Below are 13,147 nucleotides of genomic sequence, written 5' to 3' on the forward strand. Positions count from 1 at the left end.
GAACTAAAGATGAATCAAGCATCGATTAAAAACACAATAAATGAAATGAAAAATACTCTAGATGGGATCAATAGCAGAATAACTGAGGCAGAAGAACGGATAAGTGAGGTGGAAGATAAAATAGTGGAAATAACTGATGCAGAGCAAAATAAAGAAAAAAGAATGAAAAGAACAGAGGACAGTCTCAGAGACCTCTGGGACAACATTAAACGCACCAACATTCGAATTATAGGGGTTCCAGAAGAAGAAGAGAAAAAGAAAGGGACTGAGAAAATATTTGAAGAGATTATAGTTGAAAACTTCCCTAATATGGGAAAGGAAATAGCTAATCAAGTCCAGGAGGCACAGAGAGTCCCATACAGAATAAATCCAAGGAGAAATACGCCAAGACACATATTAATCAAACTGTCAAAAATTAAACACAAAGAAATCATATTAAAAGCAGCAAGGCAAAAACAACAAATAACACACAAGGGAATCCCCATCAGGATAACAGCTGATCTCTCAGCAGAAACTCTACAAGCCAGAAGGGAGTGGCAGGACATAATTAAAGTGATGAAGGAGAAAAACCTGCAACCAAGATTACTCTACCCAGCAAGGATCTCATTCAGATTTGATGGAGAAATTAAAACCTTTACAGACAAGCAAAAGCTGAGAGAGTTCAGCACCACCAAACCAGCTTTACAACAAATGCTAAAGGAACTTCTCCAGGCAAGAAACACAACAGAAGGAAAAGACCTACAATAACGAACCCAAAACAATTAAGAAAATGGGAATAGGAACATACATATTGATAATTACCTTAAATGTAAGTGGACTAAATGCTCCCACCAAAAGACACAGATTGGCTGAATGGATACAAAAACAAGACCCATATATATGCTGTCTACAAGAGACCCACTTCAGACCTAGAGACACATACAGACTGAAAGTAAGGGGATGGAAAAAGATATTCCATGCAAATGGAAACCAAAAAAAAGCTGGAGTAGCAATTCTCATATCAGACAAAATAGACTTTAAAATAAAGACTACTAGAAGAGACAAAGAAGGACACTACCTAATGATCAAGGGATCGATCCAAGAAGAAGATATAACAATTGTAAATATTTATGCACCCAACATAGGAGTACCTCAATACATAAGGCAAATACTAACAGCCATAAAAGGAGAAATCGACAGTAACACACTCATAGTAGGGGACTTTAACACCCCACTTTCACCAATGGACAGATCATCCAAAATGAAAATAAATAAGGAAACACAAGCTTTAAATGATACATTAAACAAGATGGACTTAATTGATATTTATAGGACATTCCATCCAAAAACAACAGAATACACATTTTTCTCAAGTGCTCATGGAACATTCTCCAGGATAGATCATATCTTGGGCCACAAATCAAGCCTTGGTAAATTTAAGAAAATTGAAATTGTATCAAGTATCTTTTCCGACCACAGTGCTATGAGACTAGACATCAATTACAGGAAAAGAGCTGTAAAAAATACAAACACATGGAGGCTAAACAATACACTACTTAATAACAAAGTGATCACTGAAGAAATCAAAGGGGAAATTAAAAAATACCTAGAAACAAATGACAATGGAGACACGACAACCCAAAACCTATGGGATGCAGCAAAAGCAGTTCTAAGAGGGAAGTTTATAGCAATACAATCCCACCTTAAGAAACAGGAAGCATCTCGAATAAACAACCTAACCGTGCACCTAAGGCAATTAGAGAAAGAAGAACAAAAACATCCCAAAGTTAGCAGAAGGAAAGAAATCATAAAAATCAGATCAGAAATAAATGAAAAAGAAATGAAGGAAATGATAGCAAAGATCAATAAAACTAAAAGCTGGTTCTTTGAGAAGATAAACAAAATTGATAAACCATTAGCCAGACTCATCAAGACAAAAAGGGAGAAGACTCAAATCAATAGAATTAGAAATGAAAAAGGAGAAGTAACAAGTGACACTGCAGAAATAGAAAAGATCATGAGAGATTACTACAAGCAACTCTATGCCAATAAAATGGACAACCTGGAAGAAATGGGCAAATTCTTAGAAATGCACAACCTGCCAAGACTGAATCAGGAAGAAATAGAAAATATGAACAGACCAATCACAAGCACTGAAACTGAAACTGTGATAAAAAATCTTGCAACAAACAAAAGCCCAGGACCAGATGGCTTCACAGGTGAATTCTATCAAGCATTTAGAGAAGAGCTAACACCTATCCTTCTGAAACTCTTCCAAAATATAGCAGAGGGAGGAACACTCCCAAACTCATTCTACGAGGCCACCATCACCTTGATACCAAAACCAGACAAGGATGTCACAAAGAAAGAAAACTACAGGCCAATATCACTGATGAACATAGATGCAAAAATCCTCCACAAAATACTAGCAAACAGAATCCAACAGCACATTAAAAGGATCATACACCATTATCAAGTGGGGTTTATTCCAGGAATGCAAGGATTCTTCAATATACGCAAATCAATCAACGTGATACACCATATTAACAAATTGAAGGAGAAAAACCATATGATCATCTCAATAGATGCAGAGAAAGCTTTCTTTTTTTTTTTTTTTTTTTTTTTTTTGCTGTACGCGGGCCTCTCACTGCTGTGGCCTCTCCCGTTGCGGAGCACAGGCTCCGGACACACAGGCTCCGCGGCCATGGCTCGCGGGCCCAGCCGCTCCGCGGCATGTGGGATCTTCCGGGATCGGGGCACGAACCCGTGTCCCCTGCATCGGCAGGCGGACTCTCAACCACTGCGCCACCAGGGAAGCCCCAGAGAAAGCTTTCGACAAAATTCAACACCCATTTATGATAAAAACCCTGCAGAAAGTAGGCATAGAGGGAACTTTCCTCAACATAATAAAGGCCATATATGACAAACCCACAGCCAGCATCGTCCTCAATGGTGAAAAACTGAAACCATTTCCACTAAGATCAGGAACAAGAAAAGGCTGCCCACTCTCACCACTCTTATTCAACCTAGTTTTGGAAGTTTTAGCCAGAGCAATCAGAGAAGAAAAGGAAATAAAAGGAATCCAAATTGGAAAAGAAGAAGTAAAGCTGTCACTGTTTGCAGATGACATGATACTATACATAGAGAATCCTAAAGATGCTACCAGAAAACTACTAGAGCTAATCAATGAATTTGGTAAAGTTGCAGGATACAAAATTAATGCACAGAAATCTCTGGCATTCCTATATACTAATGATGAAAAATCTGAAAGTGAAATCAAGGAAACACTCCCATTTACCATTGCAACAAAAAGAATAAAATATCTAGGAATAAACCTACCTAAGGAGACAAAAGACCTGTATGCAGAAAATTATAAGACACTGATGAAAGAAATTAAAGATGATACAAACAGATGGAGAGATGTACCATGTTCTTGGATTGGAAGAATCAACATTGTGAAAATGACTCTACTACCCAAAGCAATCTACAGATTCAATGCAATCCCTATCAAACTACCACTGGCATTTTTCACATAACTAGAGCAAAAAATTTCACAATTTGTGTGGAAACACAAAAGACCCCGAATAGCCAAAGCAGTCTTGAGAACGAAAAATGGAGCTGGAGGAATCAGGCTCCCTGACTTCAGACTATACTACAAAGCTACAGTAATCAAGACAGTATGGTACTGGCACAAAAACAGAAAGATAGATCAATGGAACAGGATAGAAAGCCCAGAGATAAACCCACGGACATATGGTCACCTTATCTTTGATAAAGGAGGCAGGAATGTACAGTGGAGAAAGGACAGTCTCTTCAATAAGTGGTGCTGGGAAAACTGGATAGGGATATGTAAAAGTATGAGATGAGATCACTCCCTAACACCATACACAAAAATAAGGTCAAAATGGATTAAAGACCTAAATGTAAGGCCAGACACTATCAAACTCTTAGAGGAAAACATAGGCAGAACACTCTATGACATAAATCACAGCAAGATCCTTTTTGACCCACCTCCTAGAGAAATGGAAATAAAGACAAAAATAAACACATGGGACCTAAGGAAACTTAAAAGCTTTTGCACAGCAAAGGAAACCATAAACAAGACCAAAAGACGACCCTCAGAATGGGAGAAAATATTTGTAAATGAAGCAACTGACAAAGGATTAATCTCCAAAATTTATAAGCAGCTCATGCAGCTCAATAACAAAAAAACAAACAACCCAATCCAAAAATGGGCAGAAGACCTAAATAGACATTTCTCCACAGAAGATATACAGACTGCCAACAAACACATGAAAGGATGCTCAACATCTTTACTCATTAGAGAAATGCAAATCAAAACTACAATGAGATATCATCTCACACCAGTCAGAATGGCCATCATCAAAAAATCTAGAAACAATAAATGCTGGAGAGGGTGTGGAGAAAAGGGAACACTCTTGCACTGCTGGTGGGAATGTGAATTGGTACAGCCACTATGGAGAACGGTATGGAGGTTCCTTAAAAAACTACAAATAGAACTACCATATGACCCAGCAATCCCACTACTAGGCATATACCCTGAGAAAACCATAATTCAAAAAGAGACATGTACCAAAATGTTCATAGCAGCCCTATTTACAATAGCCCGGAGATGGAAACAACCTAAGTGTCCATCATCGGATGAATGGGTAAAGAAGATGTGGCACATATATACAATGGAATATTACTCAGCCATAAAAAGAAATGAAATTGAGCTATTTGTAATGAGGTGGATGGACCTAGAGTCTGTCATACAGAGTGAAGTAAGTCAGAAAGAGAAAGACAAATACTGTATGCTGACACATATATATGGAATTTAAGAAAAAAAATGTCATGAAGAACATAGGGGTAAGACAGGAATAAAGACACAGACCTACTAGAGAATGGACTTGAGGATATGGGGAGGGGGAAGGGTAAGCTGTGACAAAGTGAAAGAGCGGCATGGACATATATACACTACCAAACGTAAGGTAGATAGCTAGTGGGAAGCAGCCGCATAGCACAGGGAGATCAGCTCGGTGCTTTGTGACCGCCTGGAGGGGTGGGATAGGGAGGGTGGGAGGGAGACGCAAAAGGGAGGGGATATGGGAACATATGTATATGTATAACTGATTAAATTTGTTATAAAGCAAAAAAAAAAAAAAAAAAAAAAAAAAAAAACATAAGGGAGGGCTTCCCTGGTGGCGCAGTGGTTGAGAGTCTGCCTGCTGATGCAGGGGACACGGGTTCGTGCCCCGGTCTGGGAAGATCCCACATGCCGCGGAGCAGCTGGGCACGTGAGCCATGGCCGCTGAGCCTGCGCGTCCAGAGCCTGTGCTCCGCAGTGGGAGAGGCCACAATAGTGGGAGGTCCGCGTACCGCAAAAAACAAAAAAGCATAAGGGAAACCAAAAAGGGAACATAGGTTGATAAGCCAATAAAATCATTAGTCACATAGCTTAAAAACTCATGCTGGGGCTTCCCTGGTGGCGCAGTGGTTGAGAGTCCGCCTGCCGATGCAAGGGACATGGGTTCGTGCCCCGGTCCGGGAAGATCCCACATGCCGCGGAGCGGCTGGGCCCGTGAGCCATGGCCGCTGAGCCTGCGCGTCCGGAGACTGTGCTCCGCGACGGGAAAGGCCACAGTAGTGAGAGGCCCACGTACCGCAAAACAAACAAACAAACAAACAAACAAACAAACTCATGCTGGATTGATTTTGGTTAAGTTTGGATAGGCTCTAATTATTTGGTAATCATGGAAAGAGATCGTTTAATTTATTCATAAAATCCTCTGTTAAGACTTTCAATATTCTGGCTCTTTTAACACGAGAATTAAGAGGCAAAATGCTCAAGTCCATCACTGTAACCTAATGGATTTAAGCAGTTTTAAAAATTGTGTCGTCCCTATTAGAAGAAGCTAAAAGGCAGGCTAAGGCAACATGGAGAGCAGGAAAGGAGGAAAGTGGGACACCAAGAAGGGGACCCAAGGTCAAGAAGGAACCGGGCTGCTTTACCCACAGCACCAGCTGGAGCAGTGTCCATCTGCTCAGGAAGACCCAGGCTGAATACCCAAATGAGCAAGATTGTGATGAATTTCGCCGCCCACATGTTATCTCCACAATTTAAATTTCTTTCCCGCAAACCTTTTTTCTCTGAGGGAGGAAACTAGAAGAGGGATCCTATCTGCTTCACCTTTTTAATCCCCCAACTCCTGTCCCCTTGCCTAGCATATAACAGGTGCTAAATAATGGCTGAATTAAAAATCTCTCCACCTGGGACATCTCTAGGACAAGTCTAAGAGGTTTGAGTACCATCCCCACGATCAAAGTCTTCCCTCGGGGATGGGGGGTGGGGAATGACTTAGCAAGCTTTTTTATCTTCATGGGGATACAAGGCATGGAAATGGAAGGCTTCGTTCTCTGTTCAAGGGGTTTTAAGTCTCAGTGAACAGAGGGAGGGAAATTTGGAGAAATGGGCAACTGTTCTCATTCCCCAGAAACTGTGTCGTGCTGGTGGTGACGGGCCTATCCTATAAACCCTATAAGACAGGTGGACAACAGGAGGCCGAGAAAAGAAAAACCCTTTTTCCTGACGTCTTCCATTCCCGTGGCCGTCATGGCGGATGCGGGCTCCTCCCCAGCAAGCCTGTCCCAGCTCAGCCAGGTTCAACTGAGCTGCCCTGAGAGAAGATGGATGGAAACCGGGAGACTTCAAGGCACTTTGCCTTGCCCTTGGTCTGTGGGGTTTTATTCCCATCACTGGGCCCAGGAAAATGTATTCAAATGACAATCTCCTGTCCACACACGGACCCCTTGAAGTGACTGGTTGGGGGGAAAAAGAGCCTTACGCATTTTAACAGCAAGCTTGAGTCTCAGCCCTGGGAGGGCCACACTCTGAGACCATAGAACATGGGCCTGCACTGCCCCGTTTCTGGCAGGCCAATAGAGGGAGCGGTGTGCACCCCGCTGGGGTCACTGCAGCTCAGACCCCGCCCAGAAGCCTGGGGCTGCTGGCAGTACACCAGGACCCGGACCACACTCCTACTCTTTCCTAGAAACCAAATGCTGATGGGATCAAAGAGCTGGAAGCCACTTCCTTATTTTGGGAATGGATCTTTTAATTTCATAACTGGTAAAGGGCATTTTCTATGCAAAAGCGCTGCTAAGCAATTCACCGTGATACCTAATATACCAACCCTAATTCTTTTTTTTCACTGATAGTCTCAATTTGCTCTTCCCCAGACACAGGTTTCTGGATTGTGTTGATCTTTCTCAATCAAAAAAGTGGTGAGATATCTCCAGAACACTAACTTTATGAACGTGGACAGTACGTTATTATTACATGTCCATTATTACAATGACCAGAATATTCTTTACAATGCTTCAAAATTGGGTTTGTAATGATTACTTGGACAGGAAGCTTACCAATGACTCACATTTTATAAAAAGGATTTTAAGTCCATGTGTATAATGCTACCGAGATAGAATTCTCTAGGAAGAGAATTCCTCTTTTATTTATTTATTTTTTGCCAACAATTTTAGAGGCAGGGTGTTAAACTGATTGAAGTTTCACAAGATTGACATTATTGCTTAAAGTGCTTGAACTGGTTACATTATAAAAAAAAAAAGGTACAGATTATTTTAAATAAAAACTAAAAAAAATTTTTTAGCAACAAAGTCAAATAAATGAATGCCACACAAATACAGTAACTATTTTGGTTATACAGAAATGGAAGCCAAAATAAATTAATGCAATACCGAAAAACAAATTTAATTAGGCAGAAACATAGGAAATCATTTTCCCTGACCCATGCCACTTACATGAGTTAATCACACTAGTGCTGGTAAATGCCTTGACCATATAATAGCAAACGAGGGCAAAACATTTAGTGCACAATATTTTAATACACATGAATATACAAAGTTGATCAAAATGCAATGTTTAAAGATAAAATCCATCTGTAATAAAGCTACACTCCAATATCTAAAATAAGCCCTAAGCTCCAGTTAGAACATAGTTTCATTGTTAGGCATGCCCATGAAAATTAAGGGTATCCATGAAAATAAATGCACAGGGACCATTTCCGTCATTTTTTCCCCCATTTCATCTGAAATCCAAAATATACCAGGCTATAAAACCAATATGACTGGTTTCCTAGTCAAAGCACCACCCTCTTGTGCTGCTCCTTGGCTCTCTTCAAACCAGCCCACTTCATGTTGCCTCGGAATGGAAAATGCATCAGAATAACAGGACTGGGCGTCAGCATTCTACCAACATTGACTTTCAAACACTGTAACATAATCTAGATGTTAAACAAGAAGTAACCAATAAAGCAAATATTCCTTCCCTTTTTAAAGTGGAAAACACTGCAACTTAACACCCAGCAGTTAAAAGAAATACAGCAGGCCTGCTCACTCCTGCCAGAAAATGACACACAAAAACCCTGGCCATTTGAGGGAATATTGCTGAGCCTTTGTGCTATTGTTGACCTCAGAATGGTCTCACACATCCCACACCATCTCTGCTTCACACAATGAATGAGGGATGAAAAATAAAGAAGAGTTTATGTGCTCTAGTCTTCACATAAAGTGAAATGACCGAGGGGGAAATGTAGCTGCCTTGAGTTTCTTTCGTTTATTAAAGAGGAAGGGGGAAGAAGTTCCCAGATAGCTCTAAAGTTTAAAAAACTGATGGAGTGTTGGCGGATAAGTGTGTTTTGGTCTTTTTTTAAATCTTCTTTTCCTGCAACACACAACCATTTTAGTGTCTTTGTATTATCTTCGATACTTATTTTTTATTCCAAAAATTTATCTGTGAATACTGAATTTTAACTAACCTTTTCTACTAAAAGGCATTATTTCAGTTAAGTCACTGGGAGAAACTTTTTACACATCAAAAAAAAAAAGTACTCAATCTATGACTTAGCATTCAGATATTACTTCCATAGACTTCCAACTGAAACTATTTTTTCTAATAAATTAGCTTCAAGAGTCATTTCAAAGATAATTTTAATAGTTTTTCTCATGTATCAGTTCCAAATATATTACGGATCAATCAGCGTTTTTTTAAACTTTGCAACCTGCAGTCAAATATATGGTTTATGTATAGTACAAACAGCTCCCTGTATCAGTCACCTTCAACTGGAAAGTGTCTCTCCTTAAAAAAGAATAAAAACACACCTTCCAGGTACGCCATTACTGCATAAGTTTTGTGGAGGAAAAAAAGACAAAATATTTATAAATATGAATTCACCTCTAAACAAAGCAAGGTATATTTTCATCACTTTTATAAAACAATAACGTGAAGATCACCCTGTTTTTGTCTTCTCCAGTGAAAAGTAAAACATTTCACTTCAAGCATGAACAGATGAAGTGTTGGCATGCTTATGTAAGTTGTGAGCGACAAACAGTTCAAGATACTTCAAAGATAAGAAATCCAGTTTTCATCTAGATAAAGTGCTATGTTCTTAATTGTCGCAAAACGGCCAGTAACATTTTCAATTTCAATCTTAGTTCACATTATGCCACAAGTTTGCATGTTCCTTCGCTGATTTATTAGGTAACAAAATAACAGGTTCACAGTATATTATAGCGTATGGAAGTCAACTGTCTTCCCAAAGGAAGCCAAGATCTACAACTCATAACATTTGTGGGAAACCAAAAACCAGCTCAACAGCAAAACACTGTATCGACCCTTTTAATAAAAGGTGCCAATACTCAAAAGATTTAATAAATACATATGTAACAAAAAGTAACTACGGTGAGATGAGGTTCTTCCAAAAAACTCCATTTGTCAAGCAAGCGTCCTGGAAGTCTGAGCCAAAGAAATGCCACCATTTTGTTCATCCCTCCACCCGCCCACTGACACTTCCTTTGACCCACTTGCATCCCCAGCTAACTCCAGTATCTCCTGTAGGGAAGGTTCCATGTTAGCCCTGGGACTTGCCAGGGCCTCAGTACACAGACTGAAATGCTAAAACGTGAACAGCTGTACAATGTGGCTGATGGGAGGAAAGGTGCAGAGCTTTCGTTCTTCCTGGGAAAGGACGGTGTTGGTGCTGCCTAGCTAAGGAGAGCTGGGCGGAAGGCAGTCCCTGTGGTGGCTCAGCTCTGCCACCACTGACTGCGAAACACCAGTAGGATCGGAAATATACCTTGGGAAGCTTAGCAGCTCCGGATAAAGGAGATACAACTCACAGGACAGAAGAAAAGCATCACTAAAAACAAAGAGCATAGAGCTATTTTTCTGAAACTTGGTTTTGGTAGAAAGATAAGAAAAGCAACTTTCCGCTGTGCACAAAAGCTACCTCCTCTTGGCTTTGCCTGCCCTGAGCTCCACACCTCCTCAGCCTCTGGAATTCTCATGGCTGGGTGAGCTCAGCCCGGGGCAGCCGCTAGCAACCGCGAACGGCTTCTGTTCACCCTGTTCCACCCGGAGGATGAATTCAGTTTCGAGGTTACTCACTTTTAAACATTTTCACTGGCAAAACTTAAAGCTATAGTTGCAGCTCTAAAAGGTGAGTATCTACCCCGTTCTTCTGTCCTTCCGTCAGAAAAGAGGCAGAGAAGCTAAAAACGGGAAGCGGTGTTTCCAGGGACAAGTTAAAGGAATGCATTGAAAGGAGACCCCGGAAGCCATTTAGGAAGATGAGCAAAGACCCCAAAAAGACTGTCGACGTTCACAGGAAATGTCCTTCTAATTCAGCCAGACACAGCCAGTGGCATGGCATGTACCTGATCCTAAAATTAGCAAATGTTATTCATCTAAAACTTACTACAATCTGATTGCAGTTAACTCTACCTCAGACTAACATAAAACCACGAGTAGTGAGTGCTGCATGTAGAAAAACAAAGGGGGAGAGTCACACGGCCAGACCCCTGACCTCGGAGCTGTGCCGCTGGTGGGCCGCGGGGGAAGAGGGACGTCTGCAGAGAAACCAGGTAAGAGCGCTTTGAACATTCCCCCACTCGACTTAGTTCCACAGTCCTTTAAGTTATTCTCTTGACTGATAGAATAAAATATATCCAGATTCTGAATTTTTTGATATATCTGATGTCAGGCCATAGAATTCTTCAATAGCTTGGGCATCTATTTTCTGCAAGCAAAAGAGAAAACAATACAACGGTTTAACATGATTCCTGGGAGAAGGAAAGAAACACTAATGGAATGCACAAGAAAATGTAAGAAGCACTATCATAAAATTGGGACCTTTCAATAGCAAATGGATAGCTCCACAGACCTGACAGAGGGACATGATTACATACATTGCATATCGTTGGGGAAGAAAGCCGCCCTTTAATCTATCAGCAACCATAGGTGGGCGCTCTTTGAAGAAGCCAGGACTTCCGTCTTTCAAATGGTAAACTGGGGGAGCTCTTGGGAATAACCTTAATTCTTTCAGGCCATCAGAGTTTATTCCCTTTAGTGCTACCTTAAGTGGGCTAAAACAGACCACGCCTTTGAGTGTGGAATTCTCTCCAGCTAGTATTCCTTTACAACAAAATGAATATGTGGAATACTTTGGTATCATATAAAGATTTCCAGGTTTAACAGATTGAAAAAATATATATTTAAAAATAATAATCAATACAAGAAAAATTTGGTATAATAAAAGAATTTGAATAGAACTTTGAAGTTTATTATTTGGTCCCAGAGAGGGCTTTAGTCACTGTAGGAAACAGGACTTACACATGGGCAGCAAAGAGATCCCATGTCTACGCTAATCAGTTAACAAGAACACAGTATTGATGAGTCCACGATCACACCCCTTTCTCCCCTTCCAGAGAGAATGGGGAGCAGCAGAATTTACTTTTGAGAGAAATGTAAGTTGTTTTCAAGTCAGATTATGGGAAAACAGGCCTACTTTAGCAAATGTCCACACACACACATCCCAAAACACCGTCTCTGCCCCACTTCTCTCTGATACAATCATCTGCATACCAACCTCTACAATGTCATCATCAAACAAAAGCCAGAAGCCATGACTTTTCACAATAGTAATATAATGCCCACGATTAGGACCACTGGAAAAGAACAGACAAAGAAAGTCACCAAGTTAACATTTATTTCTCCATAAAACTCTATGTAGCTCTCTACATGCAGTGATTTACTAGGGAAAAAAACCCTCTATCTTCAGGACAGAGAACTTGGTATATATGTCTATTTCCACATTCCTTTGGCCACAACTCACAGAGGGACACCCAGGGACTGGAGCTGTGCTGGGCATAAGAGAAAGATGAGAAAAACCTCATCTTAGTCTTCTAAGGACTCGCAATCTGCTGGGGGAAACAGACATTCAAATTCAACAAATATTAACACATAATTATGGTACACCCACTATGTGCCAGACCCATTCTGGCTGTTGGGCTAAAAAGCAGTGAACGAAACAAAGTCCCCACTTTCTTGAGATGAGGGTTGGAGAGGTAATAAACAAACTAAAATACAAATATGTTTCAATTGGTGGTAAGTGCCGTGAAGAATATAGCAGAGCAACGGGATGGTGAGCGATAGAGGGAAGGCGGTATTGGATATAACGTGCTGAAAGAAGGCCTCTCTGATGACAGGTGATTTGAACAGAAGGAATTTCCCTGAAGGAAGGGGAAGGGGCATGTATATGTGTGTGTGTGTGTGTCAGAGAGAGAGAGACAGAGAAAGAGAGAAGCCATGTGACCACGTGATGGAAGTGTCGGGAATGGGAAAGAGCAAGTGCAAAGGTCTGGGGGAGGCGTAGGGGTGGGAATAGTTCTTGGTGTGTTCACCCAACAGCAAGGCAGCCAGAGCCCAGTGAGCCTGGGGTGAAGGAGGGACGGGAATGGGCTATCGCAGCTAAGATTCTGGACTCTGCTGTGAGTGAGCCAGGAAGACACTGGGGAGTTTTGAGGAATGACGTGATCTGGTTCAAGTCTTAGAAAGATGTGACACTAAAATGTATAATAACAAGCACGAAAACAAAAAGATACATTACACAAAGCAGAAAGAACAGCTGCTACTATGTAGTTGGATCTGCACAACGGAGGGAATTTTTAACTCTAAATCTAGAGTTTTGTTTTGTTTTTTCAATGCACCATCAAAATTGGAAAGCTGAATTTGCCTTAGCTTGCTTTCTTTAAATACAACATGCCCCAAAGGGTCTGTTCCCACCTTTGTCAGGCCACTCTCTCCCCTCCCTCC

The 13,147-nt window shown here is 40.9% G+C and overlaps 1 protein-coding gene across 2 annotated transcripts in view; it reads right to left on the bottom strand.

Annotated features, from left to right (window-relative positions):
• Positions 1–8,348: 8,348 nt before the first annotated feature.
• Positions 8,349–13,147, bottom strand: part of USP46 (ubiquitin specific peptidase 46) — a gene marked incomplete at its 3' end in the record, with an annotated part of 61,482 nt that continues 56,683 nt past the window's right edge. The window contains exons 8-9 of one of the 2 annotated variants that reach the window (XM_082630848.1): positions 11,922–12,000; positions 8,349–11,072 (exon numbers count right to left, since the gene is read on the bottom strand). In XM_082630848.1, the coding sequence (XP_082486974.1) occupies positions 10,971–11,072; positions 11,922–12,000 (181 nt within the window). Of the gene's footprint in view, positions 11,073–11,810; positions 12,001–13,147 lie in introns of those variants that run through there. The other variant, XM_082630847.1, reaches the window with a different exon arrangement.

Source organism: Mesoplodon mirus, assembly GCF_964341445.2.
Source record: "Mesoplodon mirus genome assembly, chromosome: 2".
Lineage (NCBI taxonomy): Eukaryota > Metazoa > Chordata > Mammalia > Artiodactyla > Ziphiidae > Mesoplodon > Mesoplodon mirus.